The sequence below is a fragment of the Mustela putorius genome, unplaced genomic scaffold (genome assembly GCF_011764305.1).
Source record: "Mustela putorius furo isolate JIRA1106 unplaced genomic scaffold, ASM1176430v1.1 tig00003988_pilon_pilon_pilon, whole genome shotgun sequence".
Classification (NCBI taxonomy): domain Eukaryota; kingdom Metazoa; phylum Chordata; class Mammalia; order Carnivora; family Mustelidae; genus Mustela; species Mustela putorius.
Window position 1 is genome coordinate 16,699,677 of NW_025422127.1, and position 24,464 is coordinate 16,724,140.

The 24,464-nt window shown below is 46.4% G+C and overlaps 1 protein-coding gene across 39 annotated transcripts in view; it reads left to right on the forward strand.

Annotated features, from left to right (window-relative positions):
* CACNA1C (calcium voltage-gated channel subunit alpha1 C) overlaps positions 1-24,464 on the forward strand; it is a 735,043-nt gene that overhangs the window by 478,477 nt on the left and 232,102 nt on the right. For all 39 annotated transcript variants that reach the window (XM_045071752.1, XM_045071757.1, XM_045071772.1 and 36 more), the window contains exons 4-5: positions 10,520-10,659; positions 17,068-17,207. In XM_045071752.1, coding sequence (XP_044927687.1) covers positions 10,520-10,659; positions 17,068-17,207 — 280 coding nt within the window. The remainder of the gene's footprint in view (positions 1-10,519; positions 10,660-17,067; positions 17,208-24,464) is intronic.

Here is a 24,464-nt window from a genome sequence, read left to right on the forward strand (position 1 = left end):
CCTTCATGTCACACTGGCCAGGGATGGGTCACATGTCCCTTCCATAGCCAATGGATGGAGGAGAAAAACTGGCCTCCATTGGGTTAGATTAGTGGTTGGTTTTTGGCCACAGTACTCCTCACAAGTAGTGACCAGGTTTGATTAGGAGTCAGAAGAGAGTGCAAGGGTCCATACTCTAGCCAGCATCTTCAGCCACATGTCTTCACACTGTCAGTGGGAATACAGAGTGCCCTGGGTCAAGCAGGCTGTGCAGCTCAAGCTCTTGTTTCACGTTGCTGAGTTTCAACAAATGTCATTAAGTGTAGCCCCAACAAATCTCCATGCACTTCTAGTCTCACAGTGGTGCCAAGTAAATAGGCCCTGGGGTGGTTGAGGGCTGAGTGGTGGGGTCCATCTATCACTATAACCGCAAATAAAGTCATTAAACTTAGAGTCCTGGCTCTATTGCCTACTAAATGCAGGACTTTATGGAAAATTACTAAATCTCTTTGATAAGTTTCCTCATGTATATAAATGGAGATAATATTTTTAATTCATCATGCAGAGTTACTATTAATATTATAACTAAAGCATTCAGGCTCAGACTCAGGTGTTAATGGCAGCTGTGGTGGAGGAGGAGGAAATAGTATGGTGGTGGTAGTGGCGGCGGTGGTGATGGTGTCCATGGTAGGGGTGGTGATGGCAGTGGTGATGACAACAGTGATAGTGATGGTGATGGCAATGGTGAGATAATAGTGTTGGTAATACTGATGGTAGAGGTGGAAATGATGATGATGATGGTAGTGGTGATGATGGTGAAGGTGGTTGTGGTGATGATGATGGTGGTGGAGGTGGCAGAGGTAGTAGTGGTGAGGCTGATCATCGTGCAGGTGGTGATGATGATGGCAGTTATGATGATAATGCTGGAGGTGGTGATGATGGTGGTGGACGTGGTGATGGTACTCACGGTGGAAGCAGTGATGGCAGTGGTGAAGACAATAGTGGTGGTGATGCTGATGGTACAGGTGGTGATAGTGATGATAGTGGTGAGGTGATCATGGTGCAGGTAGTGGCGGTGATGGCAATGGTGATGATAATACTGTTGGTAATATTGATGGTACAGGTGGTAAAGGTAATCAGGGTACAGATGGTTATGGTGATGGCAATGGTGATGATGGTGATGGTGGAGGTGGCAGAGGTGGTATTGGTGATGGTGGTGATCATGGTGCAGGTGTTGATGGAGTGATGATGGTGGTGGCAGTGGTGATGGTGATGGAGGTGGTGATGTTCCTCACAGTAGAGGTGGTGATGGCAGTGGTGATGATGATGAGGGTGGTGATGGTGATGATGGTGATATGAGGAATAAAGGAAAAAAGAGAAAGTACCCACCCTGTGCTGATGGTGCAGGTGGTGATGGTGATGATAGTGGTGAGGTGATCATGGTGCAGGTAGTGGTGGTGATGGAAATGGTGATGATAATACTGTTGGTAATATTGATGGTACAGGTGGTAAAGGTAATCAGGGTGCAGGTGGTTATGGTGATGGCAGTGGTGATGACGGTGATGGTGGAGGTGGCAGAGGTAGTATTGGTGATGGTGGTGATCATGGTGCGTGTGGTGATGGAGTGATGATGGTGGTGGCAGTGGTGACGGTCCTCACTGTAGAGGTGGTGATGATGATGAGGGTGGTGATGGTGACGATGGTGATATGAGGAATAAAGGAAAAAAGAGAAAGTACCCAAGCTTCCTGTTTCACAAAGAGATCATTAGACTTAACATAAAAACATATAAGAAGGGGCGCCTGGGTGGCTCAGTGGGTTAAGCCGCTGCCTTCGGCTCAGGTCATGATCTCAGAGTCCTGGGATCGAGTCCCGCATCGGACTCTCTGCTCAGCAGAGAGCCTGCTTCCCTCTCTCTCTCTGCCTGCCTCTCCATCTACTTGTGATTTCTCTCTGTCAAATAAATAAATAAAACATATAAGAAAATGCCTTCTAAACTGTAAAGTGCTACCCAGTGAGCTATCACTGTGGTGATGACGACAAGGTTAGCACACCCCCTACATCCATGGGTACCCTACTCCCGAAGAGCACTGACTGTCATCATTCATCCCTGTCTGCCATAACTGAAATAAGTCATTTCAAGAGGCAGAGGATTGTGAAGTTCCCAGAGACACAAGGGAAAATCTCACAGCTCTGCTTCTTTAGCTAGAATGGAACCCATTGCTATAGCTCTAAGGGCTAGCAAGGGAGGTGAGGCAAGGCCATTTAGAACACATGGAACCCAGCAAACGGGATACAGAGAACGTTTGGTTTTGTTTCATTGTTAAGTTGCCTTGATAATACAAAGGCAGTATGAGAACTAAGTCTCTAGTTTTTGTTGAAGTCAAGAGGATCCGATGAGACAGAGAAGTGAGTTGTGCTACCTGCTCTGAGGCCAGGGCAGGAGAAGAGCCAGGGAGAGGCAGCAGGGCTGGTGCCACTGACGACTCCAGCGCCCAGCAGGCTATCATGGGAACAAGCAGAGCCAGGACCTCCGGGGAGAATACACAAAGTCCCCTGGGGCAGGGACCACCCCCCCCCAATGTGTGCAGTATACCTACTGTGTGCAGGTGCTGGGATGGCAATAATGACAGCAGCTCCCATTGGAGCAATGACTCTGGTTCCTGGTTCTCAATTATTACATTATTACCACTCTTCCCACTTTACTGATAAGAAACCAAAGTTTTGGAAGATTATTTAACTTGTCATAGAGAAATAGTTTGATCCCAGGTGCATCTGATGCATCTGACTCCAAAGCCCTCTCTCCTCTGCCACTTTGCCTTTCATTTAAAGACACTTCTTTACCAAAGGTGACAAAGACACTTGTTCCTGCCCTGCAGACCCCCTACCCCTAGAGAGAAGAAACACACAGAAAACTCACACGTTGTGATGAGTGCTATCATCTGAAGAAAGGGTGCCACAGCTGGGGCTGGGCCTGACTAATTCCAGCTCTCTGGGGACAGAGGAGGCAGGTGACAATGGAGAAGTTCACACAAGGTGATGACGCTGGAGCTGGCTTGGATCTGAGAGGGAGTCTGCCTGGTAGAGAAAGGGGCGAGGCTTGCCAGGACATAAGAGAATTGCCCAGAACGTCCGGTCTGGTTTGGGCATGGTCAGACCCATGTGGCTGGGACTCAGGGTGGTAGCTGAGGATGAGGGGGGAGGGACAGGTTGGGGGGTGACTGTGACAGGCCTAGGAGCCAGGCTTGAGGCGGCTTGATCCTACTTTAAGGTAGAGAGGGGAGTTGTTGGAGATGTTTATGAAGTAACACGGCCTAGATGTCAATGGGAGCGTTTAGGGAGCTGTTTTAATGTAATGGAGGCCTGGATGGAGATGGGCAGTAGGGACAGGCAGAAAAGACAGGGTCCGTTTCCCCAGGCCAGGTACTGGTGTGACTCTTCAAAAGAAGATAGGCACTTACGAGAGTTTTGAGGCCACCGCTGCACACTCCCTCCATTTGGGAAATTACATTCTAGACCACAGGTCACTAAGCAAATGCCCCATTGTCCCCAGGAGTAATTCAGCCCTGACTGGTAATATCTGTCACCCTCTTCACTCCATTACCCCCAAAGAAAAGGTAATATCCCTGAGCCAGAGTGAACTCCTTAGAGAGGAAGGGGCTGATCATATTCTGACAGCCAGAGCTGCCCGGTGAAGGACGGGCCACCTCAGAAGGAAATGACAGCCTGAGGTGAAGGAGGGTAACAGGAGGGACCCCATGCTGTGGGCAGGAGGCTGGCCCGTGTTATTTGGGCACCCCAAGAGGGGGGTGCAGGCAGCACATGACAAAGGTTGACAGTTCCCTCTGTACTAACCACATGCTAGACACCAGATAAATAATGGAAGCAGGCTGGTCTCTGACCTAGGGGGGTGTACACTGAGGAACCCAGGCTGGGGAGGGACCCAGGGAGGGACAGAGATGTTGTCTTAGAGACAGGGCCAGTGAAGGGTCCAGGAGGAGCCAACATGCCTGTACCTCTACATCTGACGTGGCCTGCTCGGCACTCATTGAATCTCAGGCCAGTGCCACTGGGCTGGGGCAGCCCAGGCAAAGCTTGTCTCCAAAGGGGTCTCCAAAGGTCCCCAAAGGGGAACTTGAGAAATTAGTAAGTGGATGAGTCACTTCAACTTAGCATCATGGCTAAGCATGGAGAAACAGTCCAGTTGGAGGAGAGTTTTTGTTTTTTTTAAACTGAGCTACTCTAAAACCACTGATCCTGGCATACTTCTCAGATCACTCAGCCTCAGTTGCTCCTTGCCCTCACTAAATATGTAAAATTTTTTTTTTTTTTTCAAAGCTTCTTTACTCTTAGGCTATTAAATGGTTTGTCCTGTCTCCTCTTTATTCTCTAGAAATCTCAAGTCTTAAGGCCAGACCATTTGAACCACCAGATACCTTCTAAACGAGGCCCTTGGGAAGGGCCTACCCTCAAAAAATTGTGAGACTAAAGCGTTCGTCTCCAGGGGTCTCCTGTATCCCTTCCCAGCCCCCTTCATCCCCATCCAGGTGTCCCAGGCATCTCTGTCTAGGCATCTGTCCAGGCGTCTGTCCAGGGTATCACAGAAGATTACGCTATCTACTTGCTGATGAGTTAGTCCCTGGGACCTGATATAGGACTGAACATGTCATCGTGTACTTGGACAGGAGACCTCTAAGGAAAACCTTTAACATCCAAATGCTTCTCTTTTTTTTCCCACTGTGGTAAACTCTGTATAAAATAAAATTTGCCATCCTAACCATTTCTAAGTGCACACTTCAGGGCCACTAATTCTACTCCAGGTGTTGTGCATCCATCACCATGTTCTATTTCCAAAGTTTGTCATGCCCTGAAATAGTTCCTCCCTCCTTCCCCTTTCTCATAGCCTCTCCTCTACTTTCTGTCTCTGTGAATTTGCCCATCCTAGACTTCTCATATAAGTAAAATCTTACAACATTTGATTAGCGTCATGTTTTCAAAGCTCATACCTGTCATAGTCTATCAGACCTTCATTCCTTTTTATGGCCACCTAATATTCCATTGGGTGAATATTCTTCATCCACTGATGGAAGAAAGGCTTCTTAATGGATGAATTACAGGCACCAGGAGAGACCCTAGAAGAGAGGAAGATTTGGGGATCCCTCCTGCCCTCCTTTCCAGCCACTCTACATAGGTGGCCCTTCATTGCCCAGCATCCCCCGATTGGCACAGTAATCCAGGATCTCAGTCAGCCCACAGGCAAGAGATCGCTGCAGGAACAGCACCGGACCAGCCATTGGGAAACACAAGTACTCACCTATGGGGTGGATGTGTGACCTTGGACAAGTCCTCTTACTTCTATCAAAGGAAGAGCTTGGGTTGTGTGTCCTTGTAGGAGGTCCTTCCAACTTCTCATTCTGCCAAGTCCCTCAGTGTCCTGAGAGACACATGCAACACAGCAAGTGCTATGGGACAGAACACAATCTCAGGAAACGTGTCTAACTGAATGAAGGAGTGAAGGGCCGAGAGCAGAGCTGGAGAGTAGGAACTTAGGTACTCAAGTTTCTTCATCTCCCTTCATTAGAGATAGGCAGGAGGCTGTTTTAGAGGTTAGGTTGAATGATACTTAAATTATGAAACAATCTGGCATACAAGGTGCTGTTTGACACATTATTATTGTGTCTCTTGTCTTTGCACCTTGTACTGAGATGGAATTGTATGACTGGGCTTCTCATCAATTCTGTCTGGTGCAGAAATCTTGGCAGCTCCAATAAATACACTTGCATAAATTTAAGTGACTACACACACGCAAGCTCTTTTGGTATGAATTCTCACACCTTGCCCTGTTATTTGGCAGGTCTAAGCTGTATAGTGTTCAACCCAGATGGTGGGCATCACCAGCTGTGCCACGTGTGTGTGCGTGCGTGCATGCAGAAACATGCACATGTGCTTTGACATAGCAGGCTCTCCATGGTTGTCCTTGTCTGAAGAGCTCTACCTGGACATGGCTTCTGTCATCAGGAGTCGGTGTTCTCCCGAAGCACAAATATGAATGATGTCCCTACTGAAGGACCTTTATATTATAAAATCTATTTGTGTTTATAGTGATCCTCAGAGAAATGAGGAGAGGAACTCTTTGTTCCTGTCTGTGTCTTGGAATCCGACTCTACCTCAGGCAGAACCACACACATACCAGGGTTTGGCATCCTCATTCACCACAGAATTTTGCAAAGACTTTGGAAATCATCTGCCACTTTGGAATTGGTGTTCAAAGTTCCCAGAAAAACAAATAAAGAGGCAAACAAAATAAAATCTTCTGCAGGAACCAGCATTGTAAAGCCAATAAAAGTCCTCTAGGCTATTCAGAGATGGGGACTTCTTTTTCTCGTGTTGTCTCTGTCCTCACCCCATTGTACTGGTTCCCTGGGCTCTTTTGAACTGTGTTAGGATCTTTGGACAACTTAGTATGTGGGTTGGAATGGTGCTGCTCTGTTCAAGACAGCAGGGGGTTCAATGAGGAAAGGCCCACTTTCTCAACCTTCCCTAACCTGTAACTGCTCCCAGAGCAGCGCTGTGGAAGCCCAGGGCTCTCTGCAGCATTGCATTTTTTTAATGCGTAGCTAGGAGACAGACCCAGAGAAGTCAAGTGACTTGACCAAAGACACACAGCCAGTGGTACCAGAATCAAGATTATTACCATCAAAAGATAATTGAGACTCTCTCCTATAGAAGGAAAGATAAGATACATGTACATGAAGAGATAAAGGAAAAATAAAATAAACACTGTTCTCATCAGTGTCTATTAGTTCCACAAGTGTTTAGAAGATTGATATCATGGTTCCTGGAATGCGAGGCTCTTTCCACTGAATTTTTCTAAATATTTGAGACATGGGTGTTGCCATGGGTGCCAGCTGCCAGCGGTAGTGCTGAGAAATGAGCAGGGAGAGAGGAAGGGAAGGGTGAAGAAGATGAACATGGAAAGGCAGCAGTAAGGGGAAACAGCCATGGTTAGGAAGGAAGGAAGATAGGAGTGTCTGAAAGGCTAAAGTCATCATACCTGCCCCAGGGTGGTAGGGCTTCACTCTTGATTTGGGAAGGGGGTCTTCTGGGAGCCCTGGGACTCCATTATGGTGTATTACCATTCCAGCCTTGATCTTCCTCTCATCTGCAGGTTTTCATGCCTCCTTTGTTGTTGTTGTTTTTTTTTTTTTTTTTTATGCCTCCTTAACCCTGTCCAACTTTAACACAGAACAGTAGGAATGGGAACCTTAGTCTTTCTTGGTTGACTTCCAAAATTCCTGAGTTCCCAAAATCACAGAAAAAAAAAAAGTTACCCCCTTTTCACAGGCTGAACATTCTGCATTCTCAAAGAGCTCTGTGGCACCTCATATTTCAAGAGGGTGCACAGCTCTGGCCTCAGAACTCAGGCAGGAGGAGAGCTATGAAGCAGTGTGTAGTCACAGGCCAGAGGCATAAGACATCAGCACATCAAGAGAAAGGTCTTGGACAAACTTTTGCATTTCTCCACTCCATTCATTTTTGCCCTTAGGTGTTTCTGTGGCAATACAACATATGTTTTGAAAGGATCAACCAAGCTGTTTCACTTGCTTACATTTTCGTTTGTTTTTCTCTTGGGTTTGGGGCGGGGATTAACTTCAAGAGCACTCATCCCCCTGAAGTCAGAACAAATTGAATAGAGCCATCAGCACGCGCGCACTCAGCAGCAACAGACACCTGCCTGGTGTCTCAGGATTCTTTGTCTAGACCCCTTCTTACTCAGTTCTATCTCGGATCCCTAAACAACTTAGGATGAGGACTCTGACCTAGTTGTGTCTCTGGGGATAAGCAGGGACCAGTGAGAAACATTCCCCTGCACCCAGGAAGGCAAGATGAGATGAATGGACCTTTGGACCCAGGATCAGAAAACCTGCTTTCCCATCTTCTGCATATACTTCTCTGACCTTGGTATCTTACCAGCATCCTGGATTTTCAAGTAAGGTCGTTAATTAGATACCCTCTAAGATTCTTTCTGTCTCTCCAACCCAAGTGCTTTAAGCAGCATCCTGTAAGTTCTGCCAAGGAGGTATATTCCCATAAGGTGAAAGCACTTTCAGGGGATGAGATTGCCTACCATGGAAAGGGATTCCAGCCTCATCTCTCATCTCTTCAGTCTGCACACTCTCCTGGGGCAACCCCATTTAGCCCTCCTCCCCTTGACTCCTTATGTCTGATCACCAGGAGCCCCGCAAATGTCCCATAAATGCTTTAACTCAGCAAGTCCAGAACTGATCTCTCTCTGCGCTGCAGCAAGAGGCATGGCCATCCAGAGTGATCCAAGTTAGGAAACTCAGGCAGGGGAGCAGTGCCCTTCTTTGCTGTTTCTTCCTCCAACCCCTCCATTCAACCAGAAACCACATTACCTTCTTTCTATCTCTCAAACCCACCTAGATCTCACTAGACCCTCTGTCTACCTTGGCTCAAGCCTCCCTGGTCTCTGCATGGGTCACCCCCCAACTCCCTCCAACCCCATCACCATCCTCACGCTCTAGGCCAATGCCAGATGATAGTACACATCTAACTCCAACATTCACTATCGCTCAGGATAGAATCCAAGCCTCTGAGGGAAGCCCTAAAGCCCCTGGTCATCTTTTTCCTACCCACCTCTCCAGCCCCATAATAGCTTTCACTCTAGCTGATCAGATGCCTGCATTACCTGAAGCTCTACACACACACACACACACACACACACACACACACACACACACACACTTTCCATGTTCTCCCTTTCAACCCCGTCCTGAAGGAGTTTAACCCATCATCAACCTAATCAACCCACTTTAACCCAACATCACCTCATATTAAAAGACCAGAGGCTCCCACATACTGTTACTTGTTCCAAGGTCATGCTCCCCCTCCCCATCCCTGTAATGGGTAGTGAGTAAGAGACCATCCTGCCCCTAAGGTGCAGATTAATGCCGGCCTCTCCATTCCCTTCCCACACCTTCTGCCTGATCAGGGCCTTCATCAGCACATGGGCCCGTGGTTCTTAAACTTCAGGATGCCTCTGGAAAACCTGGAATCATCCAGGCTCCACAGACAGGAGATCTGCCTCTGTAGATCAGGGGAGGGTCCAGAATTCTGCATTTTTAAACTCTGTATCCTCAAACTGCTTCACCCTGAGCTGGGCACAGTGAAGCTAGCACTCCTTCCAAGTCTAGCAAATCAAAAAGATTGGCTAGGCACACAGGTACATGTGTGGCCTAGCCTCCCCCCACAGAGCTACCCATTAGGCTCCAATGGCCCTGCTCTTAGAGCACCTTCCCAGCAGGAGGGCATCTGACTTCCCAGGTGATGCCCCCTCTCCACATATGGGTGAGACCTAGAGGTCTTCAATTAGCTCCATCTGACCCAACAGACAATGGGAAGATAGATCTAGGAGTTCTGAGCCTACTGTCTCCTTGGGGTCTGTGACTGGGCCTGTCCTGCTTGGAGGATATGTGGCTGAATGCCATGTGGGCCAGTGTTTTGTGGCTCCAGTGAGAGATGGGCTAAGGCTCCTGCAGAGCCGAGCAGTGGAGCGTGAAGGCATCCAGGCAGCCTTCCCCTGGTGGGGGTCATTAAGGCACCGCACTGGGAACAAGGTTGTGGGAGAAAGCAATTAGTGGTGAGGGAAGCCAGTGAATCAGCACACAGAGTCGGCTCGCTCTAATTGAGCCAATGAGTTTGTCCTGTTAAGTGTGAGCTCCCAGGGACAGGAGCTTCATCCTTAAATGCAAAGCCTTCTTCAAGGTGGTAGAGAGAGGAAAAACACTACCTCCCACCCCTTGAGAAAAGAGATGAGTCTTTTCTCTTCACTGCCCCACCCCAGTGCCTGCCTCCATCCTGGAAATGCTGATTTTCTCAGCTGTCTCTGTCTTTGGACAAAGGTTCTTATTTTCTCAAGAAAGAGAGAGAGACTTCAAGTTTAGGGTCAGGGTATATGAGCAGATTGCCTGTGTTTTAGCTGCTGTTAGAAAATTTTCAAGGTCCCAACTTCTTTGCGGCTGTGTTTCTGGTCTCTCATTTTGGAGAACCCAAGATGGTTTTTTTATCTTCAGGTTGTTACCTCAAGGTGGCAGTAGGTACATTTATCCCATGGTTCTGTCCCCTCCTTTCTGAGCACTATTCTTATCTGTCTTGGCATCATTTCCCTCTAGATCAAGACATTATGAGTTCTCTTCTGAGAAGGTGCAATGAAACATTCACTGATTAAATAAGATATTTCTCCAAAATGTGTAATTTTCCATCACCCAAATATTTGCATTATAATGGGACATTTGAAGACTGAAGAAACACTTAATGCCCAATGAATTGGAGCTCTAAGTTTAGAGCAGACTGTGGCATTGGTAATCTGGCTTGGGGGTCCCACCCAGTGCCCCCCTAGATCCTACCACAGAGTGGGCAGCACTCTCCTCCACCTGCTTGGGAGATCTGCTGGTTCAGAACTTTCCAGATCCCCGATCTCATTGACTTTATTTTTCTCTCCCTTCTATTTTTGTTTCCTAGGAACGAGTGGAATATCTCTTTCTCATAATTTTTACTGTGGAAGCATTTTTAAAAGTAATAGCCTATGGACTTCTCTTTCACCCCAACGCTTACCTCCGCAATGGTTGGAATTTACTAGATTTTATAATTGTGGTTGTAGGGTAAGTATCACTACCTTTCTCTCTTCCCTCCCCTCACCCCTCACCATCCACCAACATGTGCCTCCATTTCCTTCTGTTATTTGTATCTCTTTTTATTTGGTCATCATGGCAATGGGCACCAGGCAAGATGAGAGGATCCATTAGTCACTTTGAATTCAGACTTTCTCCAAAGGGAAAAGACCTCTTACATAGGAAAATCTCCCTCACTCACACGCTCACGTGTGTGCATTCACACACACACACACACACACATAGAGTGGGATCTGAGTGCTTTTATGGAGCTCAGGATCCTCTCTATAACAGAGGAGATTTTTCTGCTTAAGGTCTTTTATCCTATCTCCAACCACATCTGGCCTGACCACTCTTCGAACCAGTTTCCCTGCTGGGTTCCTGAGCAGGGTTCGTCCAGCTGGCCTGGCAAGCAGCCCATGGGCATAGGGGTGGTGGCAAAGCTGGCAGAGAAGGTGCCATGGATGCCCCATCTTCTCTGTACACTGGGGCCTCCTCTGGGACCCCAGGAAACAGGCTGCTCGAGATAGGTATGTGGGAAGATGACAGAGAACTATGAAGGGCCAAGTCATGGGTGGCCTAAGTAGAACCAAACACACCTTTCCCCAAACATGCTGTTCCACTGTAGCATAAGATAAAGCAAGGTCAATATATGCTCTAAGAAAAAAAAAAAAAAAAGGAATGTAAATAATAAAATTCAGAAGTGATGATCTCCTTATGTAGGAATTAGTGACTTTACAAAAAGATCCTCTATGAATTATCTATGCACGTGCTATGTGAAATGTAGTTCATTAAGACACAGTTGCTAAAGTTCCAGCCACTCCTCTATTTTGTGAAGGGAGGGCATCTTACAGCAGGTTCTCCTTCGAGAACAAGCTGAGGCTTCTGGGAGCTCATTTGGCATTTCTCTGAGCCCCGAGAATGGTCACGTGGTGGCCGCCTGGCGTTTTTTACTCCTGCAGAGTTCTAACAGACTTCAGTGTCAAGGTCAATGTGTCACTGGGCTCATGTCCCAGGAACCTATTTTTGGCGGGCACCGTTCGTGCCTTCCCAGTGAACACACGGGTCCTTCTGGACTCCTCCAGAGTGCTCACTGCTCGTCATCTCCTGAGAGTGTCTGGTCTTTCCTGCGGGAAATAACAAGAGCAAATCCAGACCATTGAGAAGTTCTTTCCTTGCCTCTCGCCATCTGGATGACTTATTAGGGTTGTTTGGAACTGTCTTAGGGGTTTTTTCGTTGTCTTTTATTTTTGCACAGCCAATGAATGACACACTTTGGCCACCTTAACACCAAGGATATTTGGGTGTCGTGAGAAGCATGAAAGTTACTGGATTATTTGCCAGGTATAGATCAGGCTCCAGAAGCCTGGGAGCAAGGATGCAGCTCAAAGACATCTTGCTACTTCTGTTCTCGCCAGGATAAACAAAGAATAACAGAACAAATGCTTTGAATTAACTCCCTAAACCATGGCAAAGGCATTTAAGGTGTCTTGTTCCACATACCCCTGAAGCCTTTCGAATTCAGTGTCTTTCTCACAGCCTCAGGCTCTGGGGAACCCTTCCCACAAGTCTAGAAAAGAGCCCCAGGAATGAGATTGATGGAGAGATAAGGGTGCCTACAGGGACTAATTTTTTTTGGCAGAGAAGCTCATGTTTATGGAAGGAGTTAGAGTTCACTGCCTACTGTGCTCTGCCCCCTCCAGGGCCTTCTCTACAGCCTAGGAGGTTGAACCCAGAAGCACAGGGCAGAGCTCAAACCTGCGCTTGAGGGAAAGAGCTAGATGCCTTGTTGTGTGGACACACACATGGCATCTTCTGCTTGCTTGAACCTTGCTTTATCCCTCGCCCTGCTGCCCCTCACAGTAACCACAGAGGGCAGCCTTCGTGAGGTCAACCTGGATTTCAGTCACAACTTCCTGGGATCTAGGCCATGAGGCTGATGAAGAAAGGCATCCAGATTTGGTCCTCTTCCCAGAGATGCGCCAAGTTGGCTGTTTAAACCCCAGAGGTTACAATGATAGAGGTTGCTTAGGTTGTGGCTCACCATGACCCTCTGGGCTTCTCCCCCATTACTATCACTCACGGACATATTTGACACCTTGTTCTCTCCTCCAAGGGCTCTCTGTCTAGCCGCAATCTTGGCCCATTCTTTTAACTTGAAAAATCACACGCTCGCACGCGCGCGCGCGCGCACACACACACACACACACACACACACATAGAGTGTAGCTCAACCTCCTCTCTACAGCTATGCCTCCCTTTTAAATCATATGAAATGGATATCTTAATGCTTTCCTTATGTCTCCTAGGAAATATCTTCTCTCCCGGGCTCCTCCTCAGCAGCCACTTAGGGGAAGGTTTCTTAGGCCCTCCTGCAGTCAGAGGGGATCTGTCTTTGCCCTGGGAGAGCTGGGTTTGCCTGCCTGCTGCCTGAGTGCCAGGCCTAGAGCTGCTCTCTCCTTTCTGCATTGCCATGCAGGGGGCCCGTGACAAGAGGCATTGCCTAACTCCCACAGACCTGTCACGTTTCCTGCCTGAAGTGGAAGAGTCCCCTTGCTACAGTGGGGAGAGGAGACTACTGAATGAAAGTGTGGAGGACTTTAGAGCCCTCTGTGAGCTACCCCTCCCCAGCCCAACCCAGGGACCTGGGGGTCCTCACTGGATCCCCCTGCCTGAGACAGTCTCCTCCAGCCAGGAGGGCTTTGCTACCATCTCTCTCCCAGTATATTGGCCCCGCCTTTCTGATCCGCTGGGCCCTCTAGAGTGTCCTCTTTTTAAAAGCTCTAAGTCCAGGTAAGGAACTGCCGGACACAACTCCTGAAGAATTCCCCTGCCAAGCATCCACATCAGAACCCAGCCCTTAGGGATATGTAAACCACAAAGCAGTGGGTTTGACTTTACAGTCTCTAATCGAGGAGAAACACACCAACTCTATAAGCCAAGAACACCTCCTAGAGCTCTTCCTGAATTTTCTACCCTTTCAAAAATTAGAGTCAAACACTTAATAAAATGTCTGCGTCAAGTTGAGGTAGGGGAAAGAGAAGAAATCTGTCTAACCTCTGTTCCCTTAAATAAATAATATTTTCTGAACATCTTGTACCCTAATAAGCATATTGCTTTCTTTCAGGAAATACTAGGAACCAAATCTGGTTTGGATTTGGAATGTTGTTTGACCAAACTTGCAAACTACTCTTCATTTTCTAAGATTCCAGTGATACAGTCTTCAGCGGAAAGAACATTTCTCTGCAGAGAGAGAAGCCCATTTCCCCCATCCTGGCAATTCCGCCTGGGGTTCAAGGCATCACCAGCTAACACACGACACTAGCAAACTGACAAGCTGAGCTGAAAAAAATCACAGGGCTGAGAAAGGCTTTAGATGTCAGAGTTGTCAAACTTCTTTTATCTACAGAACCCATTTGTTCAAGCAAAGCCTTATTCAGAGAGCCACGAAAGCCACTCTATTCTAGCCACTTATCTCTGGCCTCGCTGCCCAAGAAGTCCCTGAGCAGTTCCAAGGAGCCCAGTTTGGAAATTCTTCATCTAGACCAACCCCCTCCTTGCTGGGCCCTGACTGGATTTGATTTTCTGCCAAGCTAAGCCCCCAGCTGCAGCACCCCCTGTTTCCAGATCCAGTTCCCTGGGCGTGAGTCATTTCAGGAGTTCAAGCCTATTCTTCAAGAACGAAATTGCTCTGGCCCCGAGTACATGTCAGGTGTGGGGCCCGAGTTCTGAAACATGTGCTTCCCCCGTGACCGCCAGCCACAGCCCAGCACACACTCTGCTGACAGTGAACTGGGAGTCATCTCTAATACAAAAGACAGAAATTGCCCCATGTGTCCTTTCCCCTATTTTTCTTGGTTACTGCAAGAGCCCAAGATTCCAGGCTCCCATGCCCACATGGTTCTTTGCGTCCTGTGTCCCCTCTCCCTTGTCATCCCTCTGAAACCTTCCCACTGTGCCTTCTGCTCCCTGCAGGCCGCTGCCCATTCAGGGGTCAGCAGACATTTTCTGTAAGGGACCAGATACTCGTTTTCAGCTCACAAGCTGTGCGGTTTGTCTCAATGATTCAACCCTAGCAAGAAAATGGCAATCAACAGCAGCACTATGGGAATGATGGGTGTTGCTGAACTCCGGCAAAACTCCATTTCCAGAGCAAGTGGTCCAAGTGCTGCCCTAGACCCGCGGCTCCGTGTCTGTCCACTCACTTAGCTTCCTGGCTCCCCCAAGGGGTCTGCCCCATCGCAGTCTCTCCCAAATGCCATGTTCCACTGCCAGAGGTCAGGAGAAGGTCCCTACGCTTCTCTTATTTCTGCTTTCAGATTGGTGGCCCTTCCTAGCCACCTCTGGTTCTGATGTGTGTGATTAGACCCTTTCACACCAGCTTCTCCCTATAGGATCTCCTCTATTCCTCTGGGGACTCCTCATTCCTTGAAGACAGGAGCTCTTGGCTCACTCCCAACTCTCTCCAACCTTGCTATTCCTGCTGCCCCCTCCAGTATCTTCTTGGTTCATTGATATCTTCTCCCTGCCAAGGGATCCTGACTCTATCCTGTCTCAGCTGCCCACTCCCGGAGTTATAGCCAATATCCCTGCCATAACTAACAGCTGTCCCCTCCCCCGTAATCTCAAATGAAACACCCTGCTCTGGAAACACCACAAGCCATCTTTCCAGCTTACTCCCTCTAGCACTTTGACTCTGAAAGTCCGTTCATCCTGTCCCATTTTCTCTGTTCCTCTGCCCATTGTGTCCAGTCTTCCTTTTAACCAGCTTAGATGCCCAGCCCCATCACAATCTCTCACTTGCCTGTACAGTCAACTTCCCACTTTCCCTCTTCACTGACCTTACTCATTTGGAAAAACACCAACCCCAATCAAATCCAATTAGATGGAGATCAATCTGGTACCTGAAGTTGTGCTGCTGAAAGGGGTAGAGAAACACGCAAAGCTGAGCTCATGGGTTGCACTTGACACCTGTGACCACCAACTTCAAACATGTCCTTGATGATACCTGGCAACCTTACTCCATTCACTCCTCCACTTTCTTTGGTGAGTCTTTAAAGGCAGAGGCCTTTAAACTTCCAGTACCTGCTCCCTTTTCCCATTTTCAGCCAGTGACCTTGCTACATGTTTCCCTGAGAAAACACAGGTAATCAAGGAGAATATCAGTACCCCTATGATGCACCTTTCCCCTTGAACCATGAGAAACCATCCCTTCCCCCTTCTAGGGCCAATACCCCTAAGGGTGCAGGAGATCCCCCGCACCCCCTACAGGATAGCAATTCTTCTGTAATTGTTCTCTCACTTTTGCATGGTCCAGTTGTCTATTTCTGTTACATAACTCCCATCACATATAAAAATGCTGCTATATTTCTCATTTAAAAACAAACACAACTCTCTGAATTCCACACCCTCTTCTGGCAACCATCATTTTTCTTGTAATAACTTTTACAGCAAAATTCCTCAGAAGGCTTGTCTATACCAGCTACGTGGCCACTCAGTACAGAACATGTGGCTAATCTGAATTGAAACATGCCATCCATGTAACATACACAGCAGATTTTGAAGATTTAGCACAAAAGGAGTGACAAACATCTCGGGAAAAATTCTTTGTATTTATTAGAGTTGAAATGATAATATTTGGGTTATGCTGTATTAAATAAAATATATTATCATGGTTAATTTTGCCAGTTCTTACTTTTTAATGGTGCTGCTAGAAAGTTTAAATTACATATATGGCTTATATTTGTGGCTTGCATCCTATTTCTGTTAGACAGAGCTATCTCAGACATTTTTTTCCTATCCTCTCTTGAACCCATATCTGTTAGGCATTTGGCCCCATCACTTCTCCAAAACAGATATTTTCAAAGTCTCAGGAGTCTGCATGCTGCTGAAGCCAGTGGTTAGTTTCCCATCCTTGTATCTGCAGCACAAAACCAATTTCTAGAGGATCATCTGTTTGTACCTAGGCAAAATCAAAGGAGAATAATTAGGAGGAAGGAGGTGTGTGGGTACGAGAGAGGATGTGGTTCCCAGCCACATGACAGCAGGAGCTAGGAAACCATAGAGTGGGAGAGAGGGCACTGCAAGAGGACTGAGACACAACAGCAAGCCTTAGCAACTTTACGCTTCTGTCCAGGCTGCCCAGGTTATACAAAGCCAGTTGTGTTCGTGCACAGCTTTGCCTATCACTTCTCAGACCTCTGTTGGGCAAAGGTGATGCCCTTTGGCAGGGCAGTACCCACACTGAGGGGACGTCATCTTATGATGGGCACAGTCCGTCCCATGTACACACCTTGGTCTCTGGTTCCCGGGCTGGGGATGTTTGCAAACTTTGCTCTCCCAAGCTGCCTTCAGAGAATTCAGGGTCTGACAGTTCCATTTCCCCTTCCTCTCTTCTAGGCTTTTTAGTGCAATTTTAGAACAAGCAACCAAAGCCGATGGGGCAAACGCTCTGGGAGGGAAAGGAGCTGGATTTGACGTGAAGGCACTGAGGGCATTCCGCGTGCTGCGCCCATTGCGCCTGGTGTCTGGAGTCCCAAGTAAGTAAAGCCATTCTTCCAGGTCGCAGTGGTATCTTGTCACCCGCCCCCCCTCTGCTGTCTGAGTTGCCAGGAGCCCTTTGCAAGAAAAACTGATAAAAGGAGGTGTTTTTCCTTAAATGAATTCCTTTGCTATAAATAAATAAATAAACAAATAAATAAAAGATTATACATCCTTTAAAAAAAAGAACTTCACTCTGATGTGAGCCCATGAAAACACACTGTGGTCCCAGCTCCTGTAAACACCTGGAAAACATCCACGGCAGCCAAACAGCCAAATGAAGACAGTCTACCCAGAGAAAGAAATCCTTTGGCCAGCTGAGCCACCCGCCCCCCAGGGCCTGGGCTGGGAATTTATTAAGCACGTTTATACCAAGGAGCCAGGCGAGCAGAGAAGGCTAATCCCTAGGGCTCGAGCTCAAGGTATTTTAGCCAATGAGATTATCTCTACTTTCTGTATTTTTCCAAAGAACAATCGGAAAAGCATCAGTGGTTGTTCAAAAAGTTCTATTTGCCATTTCTCTCAACCTTCTACTTTTTTCATGTCAAATGGGACATTTCCGACTTCAGAAACCCTATTTATGGACAGGCTGCCTGCCTTTGTGAGAACTGGTTTTGCCCAAGGGTGGAGGGTTTTCAGCTCTCTGAATCAGGCCAGAGGGCATTGAAGAGATATTGTCTATCCAGATACCAGCCCCATGGACAGCCCCTCTTCTCCCTCTTCCTCCAGAAGCCTGCTCCACTGTGGATGAGCCCTGGGCACTGAATACTGCAACTTTGGGCACCCCGCATCATCACCTTCAACAAAGCTCAGTCCCAGTTGCTCTTAGGGGTTAAGTCAGCTTTCAGAGAGCTCCTCATTCCACTCCTCCTTGATCGATTGGCACGATCTGAGCATAATTATGGACTGGTGTGCTGAGATTTTTCCTTCTCAAGTCAGCTCCATCAGATCTGGCCCATTAGTCAAAGTAGAGATGGTCCCTATGACTGGGCTGAAACCAGACGAATTTGGAAATGGGAGCAAGGCACAGGAAAACAAAGAGGTCCTCTGAACACTGAGCCTTTACCATAGAAATGTGAAGGACTTTATATTAAATTATTCGATTTTTTCCATACACGCACAGAATGGTGGGCAGATCTTCCCAAAGTAACCTAACTAACTAGCAGCAGAACAGGACTAGAACCAAGTCTCCCGACTTCCAAGCCAACTTTCTTTCCTACTATGCAATACAACTTCTTGTAAAGGATTAACTAGTATAAACCTCTTGTCTTAGACTTCTACACATATATCCCATCTCTTCAATTACATTATAAGCCCCTGGAAACCCAGAACTTCGCCTTATATTGGCTCTGTTCCTGCACCATGCTTACAATGGTCTCTGCACAAGGTAAGGGAATTTATTAGATAAATGAAGGCAAGAATTAGAATGTTTTCTTTGGAATGGGGCCACCTGGGAAAAATTTGTGGTCTTTCTCAAACTCAAAAGTGAATGTGGAGCTAAGCCTCACACGCACATTTGGAACAGATTCTTTCTACTTGGCCTTAAACATTTTAGGACATCTAGAAATAAAAACAGTATACCATTGACCCTTGAAAACTGTGGGGATTAGGTGTGCTGACCCCCACCTTGCACAGTTGAAAATTAACATATAATTTTTGATTCCTCCAAAACTTCTCTACTAATAACCTACTGTTGACCAGAAGTCTTACCAATAACATACACAGTCAGTTAACACATATTTTACAAGTGTTATAATATACTATATTCTTAAAGTAAGTTAGGGAAAAGAAAATGTTATTAAGAAAATCATACAGTGGGGCACCTGGGTGGCTCATTGAGTGAAGTATCTGCCTCTGGCTCAGGTCATGATCCCAAGGTCTTGGAATGGAACCCCGGAGTCAGGCTCCCTATTCAGTGGGGAGCCTATTCCTCCCTCTCCATCTGCCCCTCCACACCCTGCTCTGTGCTCTCTCCTGTGCACTCTCTCTCAAATAAATAAATAAATAAATAATTTTTAAAAAGAAAATCGTATGGTGAGAAAAAATACCTTTATAGTACTGTTCTATATTTATCCAAAAAAAAGTCTGTCTATAAGTGAGCCTACACAGTACAACTCATATTGTTCGAGGGTCAACTGAATACAAAGGCCAAGATCCAATTTCCCTTTTGTTAAGCCTAAATTCTTGATTTCTTGATCAGCTTTCTTGATTAAATTCTTGATTGAATTTTAAATTTCTTGACCAATCAGCCATAACTCAGTAGACCAAAATCAAAGAATGAGAAGGAAGGTGAGAATAACTTTGAGCATGACTTTAAGGAGCTTAATATGATGACAATGATGCAGCCAATGTCTCAGTGATAGTAGCTATGAACTTCTCCAAACTTCCCACCAAACTACAGGGGACATAATGAATCTTACTCTCATATGTGTGTTCTTATTAGGAGCGCACACTTTCAGAGCATTGTTCTGTGTATGAGGACATATCATAAAGAACAAATACAGTCTTTTCACCTAAGGAATCTGACAATCTAATAAGAGTGTATCAGTCAGCTTTTGCTGTAGGAACAAACAAATCCAAATTCTCAGTGACTTAAAATCCGAAACCTTTATACTTGGTCATGTCACATGATGATGTTGGCCAGCCCCCTCTTTTTCTGGGCTCAGCTGGGCTCTGGGCTTCATGTGGGATCTCATTCCAGACCCCAAGTTGAAGAAGCATCCAGCAGGTAGGCCATGTTGTTCTCATGGCAGGGTACAGATGTTCAAAAAAGGGACAAAAGAGCACAAGCATAATTTAGGCTTTTGCTCAGAATGGCTTATATCATGGCTACTCAATTTCCAGGGGCCAGAGCAAGTCGCATTGCTATCTTTGTTCCAAGGATAATGGGACACAAAAGTATACTGTACCTATGAGAAGCAAGGGTGAACAAACAGTGCAGTCTAACACAGAGACTGAGGGGTTTGGTATTGCAGAAATATCTATAGTAATTACTCTAGTACAGAAATTCTTAATTAGAGATGCATATGGTTGAGAGTCACTCGTGCTTCAGTGCATTAAAAGGAGAATCAGATTAAATACAGTAGCTAGGTTCCACTGTAGAAACTTCGTAAAGAAGGTGTCCCATCACCACATGCATTTTGTTAATGGTAGAACTGTAGAATGCAGTCAGGAAGAGATATCATACCTTGGAATTCTCTCAAGAAGATGAGTACATGATACATATAGTAACTGAAAGATAAGGACCTACTATTACCTGTCATGCAGTCCAAGAAGGTAGCTTCATCATGGAAGATGATCACACTGAGATGGTTTTGCTGGTGTCGACAGCCTTGCAGGCGGCTTCGTGCTTATACATAAGGCTAACAACTGTATCTTGTGTTCCCCAGGTTGCCAACAGAATAGCTCTTTTTGGAGCTTAAAGGAAGGGCTAATCCAGCCTGTCACCCTTTCTCCTGGAAAATTGTCTATGCAACTTTTAAATAATAAAAGTGAACAAGTGCCTCGTGCTAGTTTGGTTGTTATCATTCAGGAAGATGTCAGCAATGTCTCCTACCACTCCAAACCTAGACAAAGTCCATTTCATAGATCTTTTAGTTGTCTTCTTTCATATTTCAGCAGAACTCGAAAGAGTTGCCTCTATCTGTTGCCTTCAATTTTTGTCTTCTCATTCTCTCTCAAATCCTCATCAGTCAGGCTTTCTCCCTATTACTGCAGTAAAACATCTCTTCTCAAGACCACCAGTGATTTCCACATTACCAGACCCAGGGGTTAGTTCCCTGGTGCCATTGTATTTGATCTACCTGTAGGATTGGATGCAGCTGATCATCCCTTGTCTTTGAACCACCATCACCACTTAGCTACCAGGACACTGTTCTTTCTTCATTGGCTTTTCCTTATCAGAATCACTTGCTGATTTTCCCTCACATTCTCATCCTCTTAGCATTGCAGAGCTGCAGGTTCAGTTCTCAGACCTCTTCTCTATCTCAGGGATACTTAGTTTCTGAGTATCTGGCATTAAATATCCTGAGCCTTCTGGCACTAAATATCTCTTATATGTCTTCTAATAACTATGAACTCTATGTACAAGCTCAGACCTCTGTTCTAAGCTCCAAACTTGTACACCTCCCTGCTTATTCCAGTCCTTTCATTTGATGTCTAAGCATCTCAAACTTACCACATCCATAACAGAACTTCCAGTCTTCCCAAAGCCTTTCATGTCTTGGTCAATGTCAACCTCGTCCTTCCAGTTACACAGGCCAAAAAAAATCTTGGACTTACTGCTTTCTCTCACCCTTTGTAGGCAGTCCCTCAGGAAATTCTCTCAGGCATACCTTCAAGAAACTCCCTCTTTCTTAGCACCTCCAGCACCAGCCACCTCTCACCTTGATCATCACCAACACCTCTCACCTTGATCGTTATAGTAGCTTCCTAACTGGATTCTTTGTTTCCATGCTTACCTTTTGCCACAGCTTATTCTTAACACAGTAGACAACATGGTCTTTTTGAAATACAAATCCTCCTAAAATACACATCACAGCTGTGCTCAGAGCCCTCCAAGTCTCCCCTCACTCACTGATGCACAACAGAATCCCAGAGGGCCCTACATGGTCTCACTGCTCTCCTCTCTGAAATCATCTCCCTCCCCCCTTCCCTTCTGTCTGTCCCATCTTGCCAGCCTCTGTGACCTCCTTGCCTTGCTTCTAACACCCCAAACCCACTACCAACATGGAGCCTTCACGCCTGCTGCTTCTTGTGTCCACAGTGCCCTTTCCCCAACTCTCTGCTGGGCTGGCCTGCTCACCTGGTCAGTCTCCACAAAAGTATCATATTACCAGAGAGTCCTTCTCTCCCCATCTGTTAAGATACTTGATGCTTAGAGACTTTTCATGGGACATGCTTTCCCTATGGTCTGAGTTTTTGTAAGATTGGCTTTCTCTCAGTTAAAAGCGTCATTTCTGGAATCACACAGAATAGAAAACAGCTATTAAACAGGAGTTTGCTTCCTAATTGAGAAGTGAAAAGAGGCATAAAACCCTTTCTTCCTATTGTTTCTTGGTCAGATTAGAACTGTTTCTTGAAAACAAATCAACACCAACCAGCCAACAAGTATCTGTTGATTGGATATGAGATAAAAGGTGCCAGGAGAGACAAGACAAAGTGGTTTTGAGCAAGAGCTCTTGAATCAGACTGCCTGGCTTCTGCACTGACTCACTCTGTGACCTTGAAGAAGTTACTAAGACTTTCTGTGCCTTAGCTTCCTTCTCAGTAAAATGGAAATAACAGTAGAACCTATTTCATATGGTGTTAGAAAAACTAAAGGAGTTAATGCATACAAAGCCCTTATACAGCATCTTTCTTATAGTAGGTGCTTAGTTAAATTGTAGCTGTTACATCACAGCATACCCCATGATATTACGTGAGGCATGTAAAATTCAAGTACATGACAAAATCACTATCAAGACAAAACAGATATACTTTATTTTTTTTAAGATTTTATTTATTGATTTTTAGAGAGACAGGGAGGACACAAGCAGGAAGGAGGAGAGGGAAGGGGGAAAGAATCTGAAGTAGACTCTTGAGCGCAAAGCTCAATCCCATGACCCTGAGATCTTGACCTGAGCCAAAACTGAGAGCTGGATACTTAACCAACTGAGCCTCCCAGGCTCAGTATCTGTATCTTCCAAAACAGATACACTTGAAATAGTAAAGAACATTTAAGAGTTAAATAGCTACATGAGACCAAAAACTACTAGAGGCATTATATGTGGGAAAATGAAGTAGATCCAAGGGACGGGTTTCCCAGGGACTATGGCAGCCCAGAAAAGCTTTATGAGGAGACAGTATTTGAAACGAGCCTTAAGTTTCTGGTAGAAGATGTAGGGATGGAGATGCAAGGCCATTAGGGGTGAAAACCTCATTCTTTTGGGTCACAGCCCAGACCAGTACATAGGTCTCTGCATGGACTAGTCCACCACCAAAGAGGATGCGGTGAGAACCCGGTGATGCAGGTCAGCACAGAGCAAACCGCAGTGGGCCCCAGGTGCTGGGACAGGAAGGTGATTTTCTAAATAGACTCAGTACTTTCCTCTCCACTGCAAGCATTCAAAAGACTGCAGTGCAGAGAGACAGCAAAATGCCTCGGGAATTTCCTCCAAGAGTATCCGAATGGATGGCAGATCTTAGACTCCAGGGAGGTTCTCTTCCAGCAGAGACCGCACAATACGCAACACCTACCACACTGCTTTTAGTGCTATTGAGAGAGTTCATTCTTGACCCAAAACTTCCTGCTGCAAAAGTTAAAAACTCACTGGAGTGCCCAAGTACCCAGGTGAACCACACTCATCCCATAATGCAGTTTTTTCCCCCCAAATGACTTCTCCCCTCTCCTGGGGATTAGTAACTGTGAAATTGGCCACACTGAATAGCAAATGCTGCCAGTTAATCAGACCCATTGGGGGCATATTAGAGCTGCTAAAAACAACTTTCTGGAGTCTTTTTACAGTTTGATGCTTCAAAAGAAGTTACGCCATCCTACCTAGAATTTGCTCTTCGGTAAGGTGGGCCACAGTGGATTTGCAGTCACTGTTACTGCTCCCAGGACAGGATTCCCGGGGCGGGGGTGGGGGTGCTTGCACTGCTAGGGAGGACGAGAGCTCAGGTACCAGAGACCGTCCCAGCAGCAGCTTCCTCTCTGTATTTAAGGACACCTCACCATTCCAGATTGGATGAGGAAAAGCCTGTCTAGAGCTGATATTTGCAAATCTGAAATTTACAGATTTTGAAACCTGTGTCCCAGAGAAGACCCATTAGAGAAGAGGCTTGCATGCACATTGTCCTCTCCCCACCCCTGCTCTTTCCTCTGCCCATGTCACCAACTTCCCAGACCTCCCTTTCTTCTGGTTCATGTGGCAATCCCATAATGTGCCAGCATGCTGCAGGTGAGGCAGGAGAGCTCAAGCCTAAAGTGGACAGAAGACTCAGACTCTGGCCCTGCTGTCCCACTCAGGGACTTTAGGAAGGTCAGTTTGTTCTGGATCTCTGTTCTATCTGTGACTTGTAGGGCCTGACCTACCTAGCCTCTGCGTCTCTTTCCCCCTTCCACATGCTCTTCCACTCTGCACCAGTGGCCCTTGCCAGTAGCAGGCCTTTTGTTTCTCCACTCTCTGCTTTCTCTTCCCTTTCATTTTCTTGGACTTGGCCCTCTTCTCCCCCTCACTTTCTAATTTGCTTTCTCTGCCTTTTCATCCTTTTGT